Source organism: Mirounga angustirostris, unplaced genomic scaffold (assembly GCF_029215605.1).
Source record: "Mirounga angustirostris isolate CCGP_5_RB_7025 unplaced genomic scaffold, mMirAng1.0.hap1 SCAF_11, whole genome shotgun sequence".
In the NCBI taxonomy this organism is placed as follows: Eukaryota; Metazoa; Chordata; class Mammalia; order Carnivora; family Phocidae; genus Mirounga; species Mirounga angustirostris.
Genome location: NW_026991719.1, coordinates 90,268,028 through 90,290,729, shown reverse-complemented (window position 1 = coordinate 90,290,729; position 22,702 = coordinate 90,268,028). Strand labels below are relative to the sequence as shown.

General features: G+C 40.6%; 1 protein-coding gene across 7 annotated transcripts in view; it reads right to left on the bottom strand.

Annotated features, from left to right (window-relative positions):
• The window catches only part of PAK3 (p21 (RAC1) activated kinase 3), a 254,770-nt gene that overhangs the window by 33,773 nt on the left and 198,295 nt on the right, over positions 1–22,702 (bottom strand). For all 7 annotated transcript variants that reach the window (XM_064574488.1, XM_064574484.1, XM_064574486.1 and 4 more), the window contains one exon: positions 14,326–14,389. In XM_064574488.1, the coding sequence (XP_064430558.1) occupies positions 14,326–14,389 (64 nt within the window). The remainder of the gene's footprint in view (positions 1–14,325; positions 14,390–22,702) is intronic.

Sequence of the window (22,702 nt, the reverse complement as noted above, 5' to 3'; positions counted from 1 at the left end):
ACCTCCTCCAAAGGAGTAAATGAGTGGGGTAGTATGAGGAATATTTGACTACTAAAAGAGATCTGAGTTCTAATATTTGTCCTAACGTCAACAAGCTGTGTGACCTTGGGCCAGTCACTTCCCCTCTCTGGGCTTCAGTTCCCTTGACTCGGAAAATAGTGATCACAATAACAGTAAAAAATATGGAGCATGTTAGACACTGCACTAAGAACTTCATATAAATCACCTTATGTAATCCTTACCATATTTCTATAAGGAAACTGCTATTACCCCCACATTACCTATGAGGAACCTAAAGCTCAGAGAGGTTAAGTGACCTGCCCTACGTTAAACAGTTTACAATCCAAGTCTGTCTGACTCTCTGACCTGTAAAATACAGCAAATGGGCCACTTTATCTCTAAGGTTCTTTATTTTTTTAAATTTCTTTTTACATAAGCTCCACACCCAACATGAGGCTTGAACTCACAACCCCGAGATCCAGAGTCCCATGCTCCACCGACTGAGCCAGCCAGGCACCCCGATTTCTAAGGTTCTTTAATTCCATGATGTACAATCTACAAATTCTACTGCTCTTTTCGTTCTGTGTAGGTATTTAAATATCCATTGGAAGTAGACAAAAAAAAAAAAAAATCACCCTTATTCTATAGGTGCCACCTAAAGCAGGACTTTCAAGTTTCAGAAATTCCTCAGGGTGGAAGTTTATGTTAAACAAATCAGCCTCCCAATTTTGTGCATTCGAGATTCTGGGTTCAGAGCACGCGGTTGGTGCTCATTAAGTATTTTTTGTGTGTGTGCTCATTAAGTATTTGCTGAACAAATAAATTAATAAAAGTCTTTTCAAGCAAACATGTGGTTGCAATAAAACCTTTCCTTTCTGTGAAGGAAACGTGTCGTCTTCTACTTAAATCAACATAAAACACTTCCCACGTGGAATAAGCTATCAGACATTCCTGATTTCAGGGGCCAGTCTGTGATGGGTCCTTCTGAACTCAGCATCCCTGGGCTCAAAGGAACAGATCACCTGGACCCCGCGTGTGTTTCGGCTGCAGGAGCTCTGAGATTCATAACTGCTTTATCCTATTATCATCTGATGCTGTTACTGCTTTCACAGTAGAGAATGCCTGATTACTAGGTGTTGGCCCTTCCCAATCTCTCAGTCAAAACATCCTTGCTCGTGTCTGTCCCTCTTTTCTAAAAAGGCCAAAAGCCAGAGGGGATCCTACTAGACCACCTTTTAGAGGTTCCACATCCTTTTCCTCCCTAGTGGGTTTGCCTTTTTCTTTCAGTTTGGAACGCCTTTATCTGACGAGAACATATATAAAAACCCTCCATATAAAATGGGAACTGTTCCAGTTAAAGCTAGGAAGGGAGGCCCAAAATTTCTGCCCCGGCAGCCTCCCCCTTATTCACCATGCTGTCCCCGACCTCCAATCCCATTTGCACTGTCCCGGGGACTAAAATTGTGATTGACTTGGAGTGCAGAGGGGATTAGTGTTTATCATCTCCAGAGATTTACCTTTCAAATCCTTGGGTTTATGGCCCCCAACCTCCCTCAACATTTCATTGTCTTAAATTGCTAATGTCCTTACCCTGGAATCCCAATATCCTGGGTTTTGTGGCATTCTGTGGTATAGAATTGCCACAAATCCCTACTCCACAGAGGTTTAAAGGCCCTGAAACTCTAGTAGAACATCAGTTATTAACTCAAAAATTAGCTTTTCTCCTCACTCTCCCTTCTCCTACCTTATCACATACATGTAATTGTCTAGTGGGGGCCATTTCCCCCTTCTCCAACCCTTGTTCCCAGCCTTAAAATGGCAATATCCTCCTCTACCCCACTTCCCATCCCCCACCCCTTCCACCCCCACCAAACAGGTTGGCCACTTGGAATTCACCACTCTGACCAACAAATTATTGGTTGGCCCAACTTTTAGCCTTCACAGAATCCTCAATTCAAATGCACAAACTTGGCTACTAACCTGCAGAGTGCCCTGTCTCCAATTCTATCTGGGCACCTCAAACGTTTCCCTGCACACAGATCTGACGCCTTCCCATATTCTAGCAATTTAAGACTCTGCCGGTATAAATGTCAACGCTTCTCCTCTTATTCATTTACCAAAGCGCTCTCTTTGCCCACTGATAGGTTATGAACAGTAGTTGTCACCCCCATCTCCTCAAACCTTCCTGGGTTCAAATCCCACCAGTTCCTAGCTGTGTGTCCCTGGGTAAGTAATTTTACCTCTCTGTAGCTCAGGAATAAAGGATTAAATGTATACAGTGGTTAAAGCCAGTTAAAGCCAGGTATACACATTGCCAATATGTATGAGCAATAACAACCATCATCATTACCCACAGACTACAATTTTATTATTATTAGGTTGACTGTTCCCTAATACACGCATTAAGCTCCTAAACTGTAATCTGTGGCTCACTAGGAATCTCCTTTAAGCGTCTGGGAGTTTCCAAGATATTTGATTTCCAAATTCCTAACAGAAATTTTACATTTACCTATGGCAGAGCTAATCAAAATATCACATATACTTCTTTTTAGCCAGAATGATACCACCTTTGATTACATTGCATAGCTCACTGATCAAAAGCTCTGAGCAGTGGTTAAACACTGTTTCCTTAACCGAGTCTGAGAAATAAGCTACTATTTAATAAATATAGCTTAATAGTTGTAATTACTCATAACCCGGAGTTCATAAAGATAAATAATTAAAAGGATCCTTGGTGGTGAAGCTGGGAAGCAACCTCCTTGTAATAAGTGAAGCACAGTAGTGTCTACTAAAGAAATGATCTTTGAGCCAACAACATGTCACACTGATTCCCCAAAAACCGGGCCTTGTGACAGCCTGGGATATGTCTAAGTATCTCAATGGCTATCTTTACAAAATCAATCAATCACTTTAATGAAAAAAAAAGTCAGTATCACTTTAGGACATAAAGTTGGCAGGAATCAAACTCACAAATGTGAAAGTTAAAACTCACAATTCTCTAGTAGATTGGGCTGGTATGCTAAAATGGTCAATGTTGTCGATCTGATTTTTATGCCATTTAATTATATTGATCTCTATTATCTCTCCATTCCAGTTATATTGAAGCCAGATTGCTGTGAGGGAGAACACTTGTTTACGATGGGGATTTTGTTTATTCCAGCCCCCAGTCACTCTGATGGTATAAAGAAATCATGCCTTATCAGGACTCCAAGGAAAATAGAGATCATCCAGTTTAACCTCATCACAGATGAGACATCTGAAGCCAAGAGAGCAGGGGGAATGTGCCCCAAGATGACACAGCTAGTAAGTAATTTTGAGCAAAAGATATTTCAGCGAACCTACACTACGGTTCAAGAATATTAAACCCACAGATTGCTCAACCGTTGGGCCTCATCATCAATTACAGCATGATGAGTACTGCTGGGTTCTTGGCATCACATTAGATGCTTTATCAAGAATTTCTTTTTGACCTGGCCAAGCACTTAATACTCAAATGGAAACACTGGCATCTAGCCTAAAGTGTCTAGAAAGAAACAAACAATTCACTATTTGTCCCTTTTCCTCCCAAGATGAGTCCATTTAATTATCAGCAATCTTCATCAGGTTTTGATGTTTCCTGCTAAGAGCCAATGTCAAGCCACGATCATGAGTAGTTGCCAAGGCAGCAATGCGGTTAAGACTTACAATTTCTATAGATCACTCCGATTTCAGCATCGAAGTGGATTACAGGAGGGAAAGAAAGGCAGGCAAGTCAGGCGAGGAGGCAGCTCAAAGGCTGAGAGAAAAGGGAAGTGGGCGAGAGGACCAGAGGGCTCGGTGAGGTCTAAAGGAAAGCCTCGTGTAATGAGAGTGAGGAAGCCAGAAGGATAGGGCGATAATCACATTAAAGGTTTTATAAGCATAAATCCAGTGCTAATGAGGTCACAGTCAGGGATTTAATCCACATTGAGGATGGCTGTGTTTTAGATCTACTCGTCCTTCTGCCGCTGCTGCTAGAAAAGGCTGTCTCGTTTATGGACATGCCTTCCTTTCTGTCTGCTCTCTGTAAATGGGTGAGCTCACTTACTGCTCGCCCTATGCAATGTGACAAATGAAGATACTGGAAGGGGACATGGGAAAGTAGCCTGTCCAGGGTTACACAGTTTGTCAGCAGCTGAACTCAAAACCGCGTGAGTCTGACTCCACGGCCCATTGCACTTAACTACCGCTTCACGTTCTGTTACAGACCTTTAGCATTTTTATGTCAATGCTAAGTGCAAGCGTGGCACTTCCTAATGCCCACGTTTGTATCTACTGCACTATAAAGTGCCTCCCTAGAATATTGCCTCTCATTTCCTGCCTAACTTAGTCCACGTGCCCCTTGGTAAGGCATTTACTTTATCCCTGGACACGGTATGGTTGACTCCTTTGGCATAACCATTAGGAGCTGGCTCTTCTGTTTTCTGACTCAGTTAAGCTTGCTCACATGGCCAAGAGTGGACCAGTTCTTAGGACTGGACTTTATGTTCTGCTGAGTATTTAAGATATGGTTACTACTTTGTAGGCCCTTATCTTGCTATATTAATGCACTTGACATAAAGACACCTGGATATCATATTGTCCAATACTACCGTGCCTCTATTCATCTTGTGGAGGCATATGCCCTCTGGGCTTCTGGAATGGTGATGAACAGTGTCCCCACTGCATGCAGTAACTCAGAGAGGGCCCCAGGGTTTCCTTTATGTAATCTGCCTCTTAAAAAATATATCACTAAATTATAAAAATAAAATAAAATTACGTAAAAGGCATGTTCTTGAAGTACCAGGATGTGGTACTGCCTTTAATTACTGGGATGATAAATTGGAACACGGGATTTTCTGTTCTTTAGCTAGGGTGTGGCTTGCCCCAGAGCATCTGCAGTCCTCTGATTTTAAAGAGAGCTGTAACACATTATGGGTGTGGGGCCAGGGAGCTCAGTGGGTTAGAGTCCAGTGATAATGAGGCCACTGTTCCAGGCCTTAATCCTTGGGAAAGGCCATATAACTCAAGGACTCACTCCAACATGAAGTCTAAGCAGCTGTTTCACAGTGCGTGCCACTGGTCTCAAGAGGGCCTAGACAGGCAAGGGGGGCAGGCGGCTTAATACAAGCTCATTACTATGGCTGGAAAAAACAAAGTGCAAACTCCGCTAATGGTGGCTGATTGAGTGGCACCATCTTTCTTTGCAAGGGACGGCATATAACACAGTGCATTTAAGAGCATTAAGTAGAACAAAGCGCATCTTCCATGGCTCTATAAACACTGTTCTTCACAAATGCTAATGTATTTCCAATCTCCTTCATCACAAAGCCGGTTACAAAGCCCAGGCGACATCTATTTAGTGCCTTGTAGGAGTGCTCTACCTTGTATGGCCCAAAATAGTTCCGATGAGGAAGCAAATACTTTTGGGGTGGGTGGTCCCCCCCGAAGAATCACCACTGTAAGCACACTAGACACCACTTCTGCTCTTGCCCATAGTTTCCTGAACAAAGAGAAACGAGTCAGAGGTTTTATTCTCAGCACTTATCCCCGAGTTCCATGCTGTACACTGCTTTGTCGGGTTCTCCAAACAAGCTGTTGTTATTCATCGAGTCCTTTAAGAAACAAGTTTCAAAACTATTCATCTTCAATATGGGAACTTCATGTCGGCGTAAGAAGAAGAGGGCTCCTCACTGAGTAGCCAAGAGAAGTCTGAAAAATACCTAACGGGATAGATTTACTTTCTGAAGCCTGAAAACTAAAACTAATTTAGAGGACAGGGACTGAAGGCTTACAAAAAAAACAAGTTTTGTCCGAAATTACGGATGGATTGATCGTATCATCATTCCATAGAATTATATGATTGGCAAAGATCCAGATGGTAGACAAAATGCCTTTGGCCAAACGTGTTATCTTTAAGTGCAGGAGGAAAACGATTTCAAGAAATGCTCCCATTGTCAATTTCTGTGACAAATTTAGCCATGCAGTTGGTCTAATCTATGAAGAGATGCGACATACATCGAAGGTATACTTGGGCATAATACAGACATGGACTATGCTGACCAACAGATCTTTCACGAGAGCCTTTTGTTTGTCATATAACTTCTTGTTAAGAGTTCCTTTCTTAAACATTTTCCCTTCTGAAAATCAGTGTGGTGATGAGTTTTTAGTATAATCCTAGAATCCCAAATAAATGAAGACGGCTGTGGCAGTGAGGATGTGGGCAAACAGGCCCTCCCGAGCCTTGTTAGTGGGCAATGTCAAGTGGAACGACCTCTATGGAGGGCAACTTGGACATTAAAAACGCACATATCCTTTCATGTAGCAATTCCACTTTCCCAGGCAGTTTAACCTAATGAACAATTTGCATATGTATGAAGTGGCTTGTTTGTAAAGATCTCCACTGAAGCCTTGTTTATATGAGCAAAATATTGGAAATAAATGAAATGTCTATCAATGGGGGCCTGATTAAATACATTATGGTCCATCCAAACAAACAAAAAAAAACCCACCCCATCTGTTAAACACCATGAGGTACTGATATGGAATCATCTCTTCAGACAAAGGCAAAAAACAAAATAGATTTCTAGTATGTTACCACTCGTGTTGAAAATAGAGCCATGACACAGACACACAGACACACACACAAATACACAGAAATGTACCATTTGTGCCCAAATACAAGGTAAGGTATTCCCGCCCCCGGCCAATTTCTTCCTCAGGAAAAAGGGGGAATTGCCTTATACTCAAATCCTTATAAAATCTCTTATGCAATATGGTAATTCTCCATATTCATTTATTTTTATCCATAAAGTACTGTTTGGGAAAGACACATTAGAAGTATCCTCAGTCAATGCCAGTTTTGGATGCTCATAGAGACTATCTGTCAGAATTGGAAAGGATGTAAATAAATTATTTCTGAAGGTATGATCAGAACTGCAAGTGTTAGATGTCATAAACAAGCTCTTTAAAGGTCACTTTTGAAATTAATTGTAGTGAAAAGGGCACCTGTCAGCTCAAGATATGATAGTGTGACTATCAAATACAACAGTGAATACAACTGATTGAAACATATTGAAAATATAAAGACCCATGAGCTTATAACAAGTTTTTTAATAAGAGAGAATGCTTCCTTCCCCTACTTAAAATAGAATCAAAACACCCCTCATTGGACACTTTAGGAAGTAACTTGGGTATCAACTCCTTACACTAAAATTGGCAATTTTAAACTTAATGAATTTATCTTGATTTGCCTGTATGAACTATATTTCAGGGTGACCAAAGACCCTCAGCTGATGAGAGGTAAAGTTATTTTCAACAAAAGCATTGTAGTTAATAAAGTGAGGAAGGTAATTTTTAGAAAAGGTAAGTTTTAGAAAATCACTATTTTGTAATGCCTAATTTAATAACTGATTTGGGCAATATAGTCATCAATAGATGAAAACATGAGATGAAAGGCTGATGAGGAAATTGGCATTGGAAGGGACAGGGAGTCCCCACTGAACCTTCTGATCAATCAGTTCAGCACTACACAACGGGTCGATCAGACACTGTGTGCCTTCTGATGTAATATGAAATACACAGCACTGACCTATGAAGAAACCCTGCCAAAAGTTGCACCTGAATCTTATTAAGCTTTTAGAACCAACTTCCATTTATAGGAAATACAGGGAATAGAGGAGCAACTTAAATGACATCAAATGAAACTAACAGACAAATCCAGAAAGTGGTACATTCTACAAGACAATGACTAGTTTCTTCAATAAGTCAATGGTAGTGGAAAAAGAAGGGGGACTGCTTTAGAGTACAGAGATTTAAGAGACATGACCAAATGCCGTATGTTGATCTTCTTTGGATGCTGATTTGAAGGAATCAACTATAAAAACTGCATTTTTGAGACAACTGGGGAACTCTGATAATAGATGATATCAAGCCATTGCTGAATTTTGTAGGTCTTTTTATGGTATTGTGATATTAAAATATTGATCAATGTTGAACTGGGGCGATAAGAATATGCACATTTCTGTACTATTCTCTCTACTCTTGTATATGTTTGAAAATTCGTAATAGAAATTTTAAGTGATAGAGGAGAGAGTTATGTTGTGAAGATGTACACATACACCTACAAAACAGATTCAGAAAGCAATCATCTTAATGTTATAGGAATGGCTTAACTGCAACCAGAAATAAAATATCCTGGGGCAGAATAGTATGTGGATTCAAAAATATTATATCTAAAGATGGTAGATGAAATTCAGACGATGTACTTGGATAACTGCTGGGTGATTCAAAACGGGGCTCTAATGATTACAAAAACAATGACATTAAAGATGCATAGGAAGATTTTGAATTATACTCCTCATGAAACGTGAGAGTAGAAAAATCTCTCCCAATGCACACATTATATAATATGTGGTTTTAAATATATAAATTAGAGTGATTAACAAGTTAAATATCAGAAACAGACATTCACCATTTGTGTATCTAACAGTTTACATATTCAGATAAGTCAAAAACCTGTTTTAAAAATTACGTCATTGTGTGACCTTATATTCACGCATACGTGGTGTGTGCGTGCATGCGTGCCTGTGTGTGCAGAGAACCTATGAAAGTTTAACCTAAGGAACCAGTAAAAAATCCTTTCTGGAGCTTTCCTTTGTACAAGAGAACAGGGAGGCTAAGGCACAAGGCTTGGAGGGACGTTTACTTTTCACTGTCTACTCCTGTGAACCTCCTGGTTACACCATGCCCAAGTATTACCTACTTTAAAAAAATTGAACAAATAAAAATTACAGTGCAGCTTGAACCTCTCACTTTGTCTCATGACACAGTCCCAACAGATCCTTTTTAGCATTATTTCCTGTTAAGTCCCCTGCCAAACTGGAGGTTTGACTGTCCATGAGACTGGTACTGCTGATTTCACTTGTCTGGTCTTTCTTTTTTTTTTTATTCATTTGAGACACAGAGATAGAGAGAGAGAGAGAGGGAGAGAGCATGAGCAGGGAGAGAGGCAGAGGGAGAGGGAGAAGCAGGCTCCCCGCTGAGCAGGAAGCCCGATGCGAGGCTCGATCCCAGGACCCTGAGATCATGACCTGAGCCGAAGGCAGACGCTTAACCATCTGAGCCACCCAGGCGCCCCTTGTCTGGTCTTTCTGATATGCATTCATCCAATAGTTGCTAAGGATTTCCTTTATGTCAGACACTGTTGCGGGCCCTAGGGATACCAAAGCGAATACAGCCTAGAGTATGAAGCCAGTGTTCCTTTGGTTTCCTTCCAGCAAAACTGCCCATAATCCCCACGTGTTAAATCCTACACTTTCTCAAGTCACGATTCAAATGCACCCTTCTCTAAGGATCCTTCATCATACCCTCTCCCTGGCTATAAATGGCCCGTCCCTCTTCTCCATCCCCATGGCTCTTTGTAATTATGTTATGCTACCTGCCCTATTCTGCTCTATCGAATAGTAACTGTGGGTGTCTTTCACCTCTAATGATACCTAGCATTTACTGAGCCCTTCGCTATGTGCCATGTTGTGCTGAGCACCTGAAATGCCTCCCCTCCTTCACTTCCCTCAACCTGATGAGGTATGTATCTTCTGCTTACTATGGATGAGAAAACAGACGCTCTAAGAAATTAATTAAAGTACATGCATTTGGGGGGGGTCCCCCGCTTATTTCTCGATACAACTTTCCTTCTCTCCCCGTTGGATATTCCGAAAGGCAGTGAGCTCTAGGCTCACTGTGACTTTCAGAAGCTGGTTCTTAACTACGATTTTATGTTTTGTGCATTATACATAGCAGGCACTCAGTCAAACTTCACCAAATGAAACAAGTCACTCCTTAAACTGGATCCAAACCATCTCCAGGTTGCATCCTGAAAAATATTTGTCTATTACAGTGTTGAAGAGAGAGCAAACATGAAAGCGAAAGAGAAAAGGGGTCTGTTTTTCAGTGCATTCCCTTGTAAGAAAAGGTCTTAAAAACAAATTCACATATATTAATGAGAAATCTGTGAGGCCCGCTGCTGACGTTAGTAAACTCAGTCCTCTGCAATCACGTGGCTACCGCTCCTGCAAGAATTAGATAGGCTTTGCCAGGTTGATTTCTGACAAACTCATGTTGTTAATGATAATTTGGAGGATGCCAGGCCTTTTTACTTTCTTCCTTTCCTTTTTTTTAAACTTTACATACATCTGCTCAAAATATCTAGATTTGGTGGCCAATTATAGAAGTCTTTTCACAGAAATCTGGTGAAATAATGTCATTTTTAGCCTTCGACTCTCAGCTATGGCCTCAAATGATTAGACATGCAATTCTGAACTTGATTTATGGAAGATGGAGGCCAATTCTCTGGCCCCGGGCCTGAATGCTGGGATGGCAGAAACCCATACTGGAAAATTTTAGTTTTCCAAGTAGATGAGGGTGATTAATGGAGAGGTTCTTCTCAAATCCGGCTCCCAAGAGTAAGCTGCTGTGCTCCCTGAAGCTGAAAATGGAATATGGGGCCTGATTATTCCTAGCACCAAATGATTACAGACACAGATTTGATTTTCACCATCATAATAGGTAAAGCAAAACAATAAAAAACATCCGGACTTAATGAAAAGAAAATACAAACTCTATACACTGAAAGCAGAGGCGAGTTTGTCTAATTTAGGCCAGTAATTCATGGACAAATCCATTGAGAGCAATTTAAGTAAAAGAAAATTAATTTAAGTGGTTTTCATTTTTTGGTCTAGAGAGAAATCAATATTTTGCTCACTCACTTTAGAAATTAAGAACAGAGAGCAAAAATCTACTAAAAACACAAAACCAAAATTAGTAAATTAAATACAAGCTAAAATCACAGTAAATAAGTAGATTTCAGGTACTATATTATATCTTAAAAGCTCTTTAGACGTGCATCTTGATTTTATATTGCGACCATTTGGGTTGAGTGTGTGTGTGAAAATGGGCAGTGCAAGGTGAAGCCAACACGAATGAAAAAGACAGTACCCAAAAGATAAGGAATCAGATCAAGTTATTATGGGAAGAAATGAAGACACACCAAGACAGAGAAAGAGATAGGGAAATAGGGAAATAGGACAGAAAGAGCAATACAGACAGGTATATACACATGAAAAGACAGGACAGAGGTTTTAAAAGGAGAGCTAGAAAGACAAACATTTTCTTGTTTGTTTCACAAATATTTACTGAGGCAAAAACAGATCCAGAAAGATGGGAGAGGCAGACAGGAGAAGCTCTGTAGATCTTTGACCTTGGCCAAGTAAACTCTTGCTGTAGACTGAAATCGTACAAAATTGTTTCCTTTGTTTTTTGGAGGGAGGGGGCTACTAAGTAAAAAAGCCCTGTGCTAGATACCAAAGGAGACAAAGGGAGGAATAAAATAGACTCCCTACCCTCTAACGACTTATTTAAAAGTTGAATTGGGCATATGAGTGAACTATCTACTGGTTTCAACATTCTTTAAAATGATGAACTAGCTGGGAATTTAAAACAGACCCTTCCACAGTGGCAGGCAGGATTTCTGCTTGACTTTTCAATTTAGATTATAAAGGTTTTACAGAGTTATGGAGAAATACAGAACTTTCCTTTTGCACCTTCAGAGATCAGAGGCATAAATAACTAGGAGGGGAAATCTCTTTGGTATGCCAAGTTGCCTGGCGGCCTAATCTTTGTTCTTGGAGAAATCAGTCTTGCTTCATTACCTGGGTATCTGGGAGATATTTGAAACCATTTTTACTTTTTTCTTTTTTAAATTCAATGCTATTTTTGGCTCAGTTGGGTCTTAGTGGGAAAGAACAATCAAAACAAAATTATAACATCTCCTACTTCCCACTCCCCAAGAAACAACTCCTGAAACAAACCTACTTTTTTGAAAAAATAAACAAATAGCTCCCATTTAGACCTACAACTAGAGTGGTGCTGCCCTTTAGAAATATAAGGTGAACTCTATGTTAAATTTGGGGGGAGCTATATTCTAAAAAGTTTAAAAGATAAAATTAATTTTAATAATATATTGTATTTAACACAATGCATGTAAAATACCACTTCAACATGTAACCAGTATATAATTTATTAATGAGCTATTTTGCATCATTTTTTCCTCCTAAGTTTTTGAAATTGTGCATATTTTAGACTTGTAGCATATCTCAATTTGGACTAGCCCCACTGCAAGTGCTCAATGGTCACACGGTTACCATATTGGACAGCTACGATCTGAAATGCTGCTTCTCTGTGGATTGTGTATCCCTTCCTATTATTAGCTCCACCAAAAACCCAACCAGAATACAATAAAATATAAAAGGCAACTTTTGCTTTCCAAGCTCCCTGAATACTGTGTTGTTTTAACTGGCCTTGGGGTGTTCCCCTTTTGGGCATTAAGAAAGCGAGCTGAGGTGTATGTATGTGTATACGGACTGGAGAAGGTATGGCTTCCTTACTTAAGTAAAACAACCAGTCCACCAGAAGTTAAGAAGGAAAATTCCAGGTGGGAAATAATGGCTACAGAAGCCAGCCCTGCCCTGCACTCAGGTGAGGGAGACTTGTCTCAATGTGTTCCTTGTACCCTAATGTATCCCTCTGTCAAGTGTTTACCACTATAGACTCTAAGTTCTTTGAGGGCCCACATCATTACCTATCTCTGTCTCTCCAGCCTTTAGAAAAGTACTTGGCACACAGCTGGCACTCAATAAATGTGTGATAAACAAATAAATTAATTTAAATACATACAGTTTCTCACATTTGCTTGCATCAGACACATTTCAAGTGCTCCATAACCACACGTGCCACTGGATATTGTATAGGACAGCACAAATACAGAACATCTCCATCATCACAGAAAGTTCTGTTTAGATAGCACCAGTCTAGAGCAATCGGCAGAAATACTATTTGACTGGTTAGGTGACAGGGGTCCCTAGGGACTAAAAACTCTTTTTTTTCCCTCATGAGCAAGTAAGAATACCACTGATATCAAATGACAAAGAAAGAAGCAAAAGTACAAATATTTTAACCCCTAGAAAGTTCAAATGCAACAGCTTTATGGTTTCCACAGGAAGAAGAAACTTGGCCATCTATTTCTCCCTTAGTTTCTCCCTCCCTCTTCTGGTTTTCTTACCATAAGAAAGAAACCAGGCACATTCCCCACAAGTGCCCCAAGACCCTTACCCCTGGCCAAAATATCTAATGAATGCTTTCCCTTATTTTGTGAGATAAGTCGGCAATTTCAAAAGAAACTTCAGGGCCAAAGCTAGCGGGAAAAAATAAATAAAATATAAAAATCATGAAAAATTGTCAAGCTTATGTACAACATACAATTTTCTGAACCTAAGAATCCAAGGAAAAACAGTGAAGTACCCAAAGAAGAAATTGTCCATTCCCTTATCTGAAAATAGACTCCATTGGCTGAAGGGCTAGCATAATTCCGTAGGAACATTAGCTGTATCTCTTCCTCTCAGCCAGGAGATCTCTGGGCTACCATCTTGGTTCCTGGCATACAGTAGTTGATGCATCTAAGTATTTGCCTCCTTCCCCATTTAAGGACGCCTCTTAAGAACACTTCATTTGATTTTAAACAAAATGTTTCCCTGTTTCAAACATGGTAGCCCACTCTCAGTTTCACACTGAGATCTGAGAAACATGCCTAATTACAGTTGACTTAGAGAACGGATGACTTCCACCTTTAGCTCTAGTGAATGATCCGGCCCTGTGGTTCCCTTGTCTTGCTGAGGATCAGGATTTTCGGAGGAATTTTCCCAAAGTTCAGATTCCTGGGCCCTACTCCAGACTTCCGAATCAGATCTCTGGCAGCCGGGCCTGGGGATCTTTATTCTTAGCAAGCACGCTAAGTGAAAATGATGTACTCCTTCTCACTTAGGGGTTATTGATCTGTTTCCTCCTTACTTGAAGAGTCAACTCTGCCCCCCTCTGGACTATGAGGTAAGGACTTCCCCTGCCCCCACTCTGTCACTGTATAGTTTGACAATGAAACAGGATCTGAAGCCTAACATCCGTACGGATGTAGTAAGGACAGGGATAAAGGGGGTTTTCATACAAGTTAGAGGTTTCTATAACCCTACGGCTTTTCCAGAGAAATCAGTTTGAATCTTCTAACTATGTGGGATTCAAATATCCTTAAACAATTCGCCCTTGGCCCGACATTAGTGCAGATTCCAGCAGGATGTGTTGCTAGATTAATTAACAGTCAGTCTGTCAGCTAGAAAGCCCAATATTGAGAATGCAAAACATGACTATAACCCAGGCTGTTATTGAATCTGAATGTATATCTCTGGTGCTTATCTTTTGATATTTTAAGTAACAATCACTTACCCTTGGCCTATTTTTTCAAATCTTGTGTATTTTTTCTTTGGGTCACCGACACTCACAATGCTTCCTGAGTTTGGGGGCGGGGGGAGAGGAAGAGAGAGAGAGAGAGATTTAAATTAATTGATTGATTTCCCTTTATTTAATACTAAAACTTACAATGCCAGAGTCAGTGACAAATAAAACATTAGAGCAATATTCCCAGGGAATTTCTATAATTTATATGGCTAAAATACATTTTATTAAAGTAACAAACAGTACTATATCAATTAAAATAGTAGTAATAACCCATGCTTTTATATTCAAAATTGATGATGTTTGGGAAACAAAAAGGATTGGACACAACTCAACATTTATAAAAAGTTCCCATAAAAGGACACTGTAGATCAGGAGATAAAAACATCTAAGAACTTGTATGAACTATTTAATAAAATCACTATCTTCTCTGAATTGGAGTGAAATTGAGCCCTACACTACATTCAGTTCTGCTGGACAAATATCTCTTGAGCCATGACTATGTACCCAGTACTGTGCTAAGGGTGATGGGGTCTAATAAAGAACAAAGTTGACTCATAAAGCAATGAGACTCATGCTTTCTGAAAACTACATCCCCAAACCCAGGACCCTACCTGCACTCCACGCATTTTGTAACTTCATTGTAATAGGATTTCCATACCATAAAGTTCACTCATTTAGAGGGTACAATTTATCAGTGCTCCCAAATATATGAAGCAAACACTGACAAGACTGAAGAGAGCTATCGACAGCAGCACAAATGATCGGGGACTTTAATTAATAGACTAAACAACCAGAGAGAAGATCAACAAGGAAATGGAGAATGTGAACAACACTATGGATCCACTGGAGCTAACACATTTATGGAACACGTCACCCAACGTCTGAAGAATACACATTTTTCTCAAGTGCACATGGAACGTTCTCCAGGATAGACCACATGTTAGACAGCAAGACAGGCATTCGCAAATTTTACAAGATTGAAACCATACAAACTGCCTTTTCTAATCGTAATGGATACAAACTAGAAATCAATAACAGAAAGATGACTGGAAAATCCCAAGATATTTAAATAAGATGTGTGAAAGAAGATACCTCAAGAGAAATGTAAAAAGAGTTTGAACTAAATGAAAATTAAATACAACCTATCAAATTACGTGGGATGCAGCAAAAGCAGTGCCAAGTACTTTTTTTTTTTTTTTTTTAAAGATTTTATTTATTTATTTGACAGAGAGACACAGTGAGAGAGGGAACACAAGCAGGGGGAGTGGGAGAGAGAGAAGCAGGCTTCCCGCCGAGCAGGAAGCCCGATGCGGGGCTCGATCCCAGGACCCTGGGATCATGACCTGAGCCGAAGGCAGACGCTTAACGACTGAGCCACCCAGGTGCCCCAAGTACTTTTTAAAGAAAGAAAAAAAATTAGTGTACAATTCAATGACTTTTCGTAAATTTTTTGAGTTGTGCAAGTTTATTAAATTTCACCATGATCTCATTTTAGGATGTTTTGGTCACCCCAGAAAGAAACCCTGTACCTGTTTGCAGTCACTCTTCATCCACCCCTCCCCCTGACTTCCCTACCCACCCTCAGGCAACCGCCAATCTACTTTGTGTTTCTATAGACTGTTCCAAACATTGTAGAGTAAGGTTATAAACCACGCAAGAAAAACATTAGTTTATCATATTTGGCTCTGGGAAACAAATACTGGTTTTGTTATTTCAAAAGAGCAAATCCAGTACTCAGAGGATGAATACACCACTCAGAACAAACCGAAAAGAAGTGCCATTGACTCTTCAACACAGTGCTCAAATAGGTGCAGAAAAATTCTGGGGCCTAGCAGCATCATGGGAATACAGGTTTGGATTCTCAAGTGGACCACCTCAAAGGGAATCATTTATTTGGATGCCTCTGGCTCTCCTTTCTTTTTTTTTAAGCAAACATATCAGTATCATTACCTTTGAGTCATATTTTACTATCATGGCCCCTGTTTCAAAGAAGTGTAGTGTCAGTAGGATAAGATTTACAGCATGAACTAATCAAGAGAAGGTCTGTAGATTCTACCTCCTAATGGTCACTGTTATTCATTCCCTCCTTTTCATGCCCATGGTCAGTGCCATTGTTCAGGCCCTTAACATCTCTTGTCCAAACAACTGCACTCATCATTACCTACCCTCAACACTCTATCTTCTCTATCTTCCTCAATGCTTTTGGAATAGCGTAACCATGTAATTCACAAACCAAGACTGTCCTGGGTACATATTCAAGTTAAAATTTCTTAGTCTGGCATAGAGGGCTGTTTACCATCTAGCACCAACCAACTCCTACCTAACCAGACTAATCTCATATAATTCCTCTATTCTCCATCCCTCCTACTTTAAATCCTAGTAATGCTATCATTATCCAAGGCTTATGTCTTTGCAGATGCTCTCCCTTTCCCTTTCTTACCTAACCCATGAATTCCTATTTATTACTTAAACATTATCTCAAGTCATCCTACTTTATGAATTCTTCTCTGATTCCTCTAATGAGATTCTCATGTTTCTTCTTGAGGGCAGGAACCTTGTCTTTTCATCCCTGTAACTTCAGTGCTTGGAACAATGGCCATCACTGAATGGATATTTGTTGACCAAATGACTGAGGACAAGAAAGTATGTATTCAAGTGCTAAACTGCGTGCTACAAACAATACCTGGTGTTAATTCACACCAACCAGTAGATGGTATACCTTGAAAAAAAAAAAAAATGTTCCAGTCCTGGACTGTTCATCAAGTTGTTAGATTTATTGTTGTTGGTGGGGGTGGTGGTTTGTTTTTTACAACTGAAGTCCATGTTTCAGTGAAATTAAATAAGACATATACAGTATGTGAGTTGTTAAAATTCTTTTTCTTTTCCATTTCCAATCTTAGTCCATGGAACTACCATCTGTCTACTCTTTGGCCCAAATCAGAAATCTGGGAGTTAGCTCTGACTCATCCCTCACCTTCACTACCCCCATGCAGCTGTCCACCAAGTCCTGAGCCTGTATCTGCTTATCTCCTAGAGACCTTGTCAATCTGTCCCTTCCCCTTGTTCCTACTATTCTAGTTGGGCCCTCATTGTTTTTTGTCTGGGCTGTTCCAACAGCCTCCTCACTGTACTCCCAACGTCCAGCCTTTCACACTCCAGTCCACGATCTACACCTGCCTCCGGCAGGATGCTCTAAGTGCAAACCTGATCAAGTGATTCCCTGGTTCAGGAGTCCTCCAAGCTCCCCTCCTTCCCCCTGACACCTACAGGGTAAGCTCAAACTCCTTGGCATGGAGTGCAAGGCTCTTCATATCTGACTCTTGCTTCATTCTCCATCTCCTCTCCACCACTTCCCCACTCGACCCTCACTGCATTGACCATAACAAATTGCAGCTCATGATCAGCTCTTGCTTGACCGTTGAGCTTCCTCTCTTAAGACTCTGATCCCTCCACCTACCACCAATTTTATATTCAAGTGATATTGAATAAGTTAGCATTCCCGGGTGTATACCTTCTATACTTGCTATTCTCCTGCCTGGAACATCCTTCTTAAATTTTCAAGTTCCTATTAATGCTTCAATTCAGCTTCAATGGTGCCTCTCCTAGAAAGCCTTCCCTGATTTTTTTGAATAAAGTTAATAATTCCCCTTCTCTATTCTACTGTACATTCTCTCTCTCTTTCTGTCTCTCTTACCTTTGCACTTACTCTGCTTCTCTATACTTAATACACCATGTATCCATCTCTATATATTTGACATCCCCTTACAGACTATGTCTTAAAGACAAGAGTCAGGTCTCATTCATTTCTGTATCCTCAGCACCTCCTCAAACAATGTTGTGTGAGAAATACATTAGTTACTCAATAACTGTCTGTTGAATTGAACTCAAATAAAATTAGGCATTTCCTTTTGTAAATGCCCCATATTTTAAGACAGGGGCTGGAGAACATATTTTACTTGAGTTACATCTATAGAATGCCACCAATTTAACAATTTCTGAATTGCCACTTCACCTTTCAAATTGTATTATAGATTTCTACATCACTGAGAACTATCCCTATTCAAGTCAGCTATTAATGGATAAGGGCCTGGACCTTTTTCTTTCTTTCTTTTTTTTTTTTTTTGGTAATGAAATGACAATTTAAGGTTACTTGAAACCATCATTTTATTAAGGAGTTTATAGTCTTCTAAGAAAGTTATACTATTAAGTTGCTGAGCAAACTCTTTTCCATAGACTGAGCAAAAGCAAATAAGCTTCAGCGCAAGCCACTTTCTGAATTATGATCAATTTCAATTGGCAGGGCTCAGTTAATGAGGTTTTATGGTAGTAAATTACTCAACCTTTATTTCCTTGGAACGCAGAGTTAAGAAAAAAAACAACAAACCTGGAAATAAATCCTTTCATGAGGATTACCAAAAGACAGCCATTTTGAGGAGCTCCTGCCTCTGGATTGAACTGCGGTTCAAATAAAATGGCGTCTCCACACCCACTACCCTTCACAGGAGAGTGTATGCTGCCATCTACTGATGTGAGGCAAGTGCACAGGAGGTCTTGTTTACGATTCCCAACCACAAAACAAGCTTTTCAAGGGACCTCTTTCATCAGAGCCATTGTAATCTGCTTTTATAAATTACACTAAGGAAAGGGGAAAAAAAACCCCACTGTGACACAATAGGGGAAAAACAGTGCCAAAGATCAGCAACTCAAAATCAAAAGGACAAAAAAAAATAGCAACACCAAAACAATTTTCCTACCGGGGTAATTTCTTAAATAAGAAGCCAACTATTCATTTGAAAGTATAAGGATTTAAGAAATGACTAAATAGTAGTATTTGAAAATAGGGTTCATGATGTGGTTTCAGTAAAGCCTATCAGGGTATTTTCCTACGTATTAAGCTAAGTTGAACTCCGACCATTAAAAAGATTATTCCTTTAGATACTGAGGAGGTTTTGATTCCTGAGGGAAAAAAAAGCAACAATAATTCTCTAAATTAATATTAGTCCTATCCGAGGGGGAAATTAGAAGAGTTTTGAGTGAGGAATGCTGCAGAAGGGGAGAGACAAGAAGAGATGGCGGGGCCCAAGACAAATTTCCTGCCTTATTTTGCTGACAGCGCCTTTTGGAAATTTTCTCTAAAATGTAGGGGTTTCTTTATTTTCCAACAGATTCAAACAGACCACAATGAACAAGCCAGACCCAGGCTATCTGTCTGTGTAAAACTGAAAGATGATCTGTTCATTTCAGCTATTAATGATCCCATGGTCTGGCCCCCACATTCAGCATCTGCGTGGAAGAGGGATAGCCTGGCAGCTCTGTAGTCTGGGCTGCCCACCTCACAGTAATTGGATCCCTGAGCCCAAAGAGGGCTGCCCTGCCCCCCTTCCCCATGCTTATGGTGGGATCCACCCTGGTATGGGCTGTAGGCTCTTCCTCAACCTCTCTGGCTCCCAGCCTCCTCTCCTTTGCCTCTCAGCACAGGCTCCTTTACTCCTTCCCTAAGCTCCAATGGGGACCTTGATTCTCTCAATGACTTCTGTATAAGGACCATACATCTTGGCTCATTTCTGGTTTCAAACATTCCGTCCCAATGGAAGACCCCCACTTTTTTATGTTGCAAAATACGGTGGCTCTCATTTGGCAAAAAGAACACGATAAATTTATACTACTATTTATTGCCCTAGGTGTCTTACCTACTTCACCTTGTTTAGTCCTTGCCAAATCCCTATCACATTGGTACTATTATTACCTCCATTTTTCAAATGAAGAAACTGAAATTCAGAGAAGTTGAGTGACTGGCCTAAGGACACACAGCTAGTCTGGGCCTATGACTCAGACTCCTTTATGATTCATTCCAAAGCCTGGTCTAGTGTATGATCTTACTAAGGCTTTATACTCATGTAATAAAATGGTAATTACAATTTATTGAGCACCTACTGTGTACCAGGGACTGTGGCTGAGGTTTTTATATGCCCTATTCTCATTTAATTATTATTATGACATGAGGTTGGTACTATTAATATCTCCATATTTTTCTTTTTAGATGAGGAAAAAGAAGTCAAGCAAAGTTAAATAACTTGCCCAAAGTAACACAAGCAAGGGGCTTGTCATTTGAATGTAGGCCTTTCTGACTCCAGTACTTGTCCTCCTAGTCATAGGCTGAGTTACATAAAATCCATCCTATAGACAGAGTCCTGAAATGCAGTTATGATTCTTCTCCCTGATGCTCAGAGGGCTGAAATAAATCATCTGAAGTTATACAGCCAGGCCGTGGCAGAGGGAGAGGGCACACAGGGAGTGCATGCCCAGAGGTGAAGCAGGAAAGACCCATTTTGCAGACTCTGCAGTATAGCTCAGTCTGGACCCGCTTCATGAAAAGCATTCCCCCATTTTTCTATAGGTTCTCCCTGCCAAGATCTGGACGTGCGAGGTCAGGCTGGCAGTTACAGGTGGCCCACTGGTCAAAGAGAAGAGTCTCCTGAGGCCCGATCAGTCTCCAATAGAGATGAAAACACCCACTTCTTCATTAAAAAATGTAATCAAAGGCAGTTTTCTCCTCTTCATCATGTTGCTAGGGCAGGGAAGAATACACAAGCAACGAGAGCGACCACAGCCCCAGCAACATTGCAGTCCGCAAGCAAAGCCAGATTTGGGCCCAAGAGAAGAATGCTTGTCTCTCTGTTGGTCCATATAAGAAAACCAAAAATGCATCTGCACTCTAATAAATCAATTGAGATTTGAAACAAAGACCCATCACAGTTATTTTTTTACGAAAGCGATGCTGTCAGATTTTAAAAATCTAACAAAATCTCATAGGTCATGTCTACATGTATAAAACAAAGAAAAAATTGAGGTAACTGTCTGAATAACTGAACTGGAATTATCCAGGCAATTCTTTCTTTTTCCTACCCTTTTCCATATATAGACTGTTGGGATACGCAGCAAAGTGGGTTAATAGAACTAGTGTCACCTTTTTTTTTTTTTTAAGATTTTATTTATTTATTTGAGAGAGAGAGAATGAGAGACAGAGAGCACGAGAGGGAAGAGGGCAGAGGGAGAAGCAGACCCCCCCACTGAGCAGGGAGCCCGATGCGGGACTCGATCCCGGGACTCCAGGATCATGACCTGAGCCGAAGGCAGTCGTTTAACGAGCTGAGTCACCCAGGGGCCCCATCACCTTTTTTTTTTTTTTTTAAAGATTTTATTTATTTATTTGACAGAGAGAGAGAGTACAAGAGGGGGTAGGGTCAGAGGGAGAAGCAGACTCCCCGCTGAGCAGGGAGCCCGATGTGGGACTCGATCCCAGGACTCCAGGATCATGACCTGAGCCGAAGGCAGTCGCTTAACCAGCTGAGCCACCCAGGGGCCCCGAACTAGTGTCACCTTTGAAGGCAAACAGAGTTGAGTTCAAACTCGGGCTCGGCCACTGCCTAGTTTGGCGACCTGGTCGCTTTAGCTTTTTGAGGCTCACTTTCAGCCATCTGTAAAATGAGGATATTGAAATCCACCCCAAGGTATTATAATGAAAATTAAACCTTATGACGTATGTAAAGTGGCCAGCCCAGAGAGCGCTCAATAGATGTGAATTATTACTACTGTTATTATAGCAAATAGTAGGTATTAGCACCAGAGGAATATTTAATCACGTATAGTAAAGTCAGTTGGCTGAAGTCCCAGTGGTTCCAGTTCCAAACGCTCACTGCCAACCTTTGCATTTCCAAGTACCTCTAGCTCACAATGTCTCAACCTCAATACTGCCGACATTCGGGGCTGAATAATTCTTTGTCACAGGGGGAAAGTAGGGGGGGTTGACCTTAGCATTGTAGAGATTCTAGAAACATCCCTAACCACTGGCCACTAGAGGCCAGTAGCGCTCCCTGTGCTGTGACTATAAACATGTCTCCACACATTGCCAAGTATTTCCTGGAGGGGAAGATGGCCCCACAACCATCTATGCAGTCTCCCTGTGGCCTCTAGCTGGAACTGTTCTCTTCTTTTCCTGAGGTCTTCGAGATGGAAATTTGCATGAAACCACACGGCTTCCTAGTCTCTAATTATATCACGTTACTGAATCTTATCATCTAAATAAAATTGTAAAAGGTTCCTGATGGCAGGAAATTGTTTTTCTATGGTTTCCTCCAAAGATTCTTACACAGAACAGACAAGGTACATTTTTTTTCTGCTCTTTTTTTTTCATTCATTCACTCAAAAAGCATCAGTTGAGTGCCTTTATGAACCAAGCACTTTATTAGGAGCTGGACATATAGGAAAAGGAGACACAGTCCCTTCCCTTGAGGAGCTCACAAGTCTAGGTGAAAGAGGTGGGACTAGTATGGTGTGATTTGCTGCCATAAAGGCAGTAAAGAAG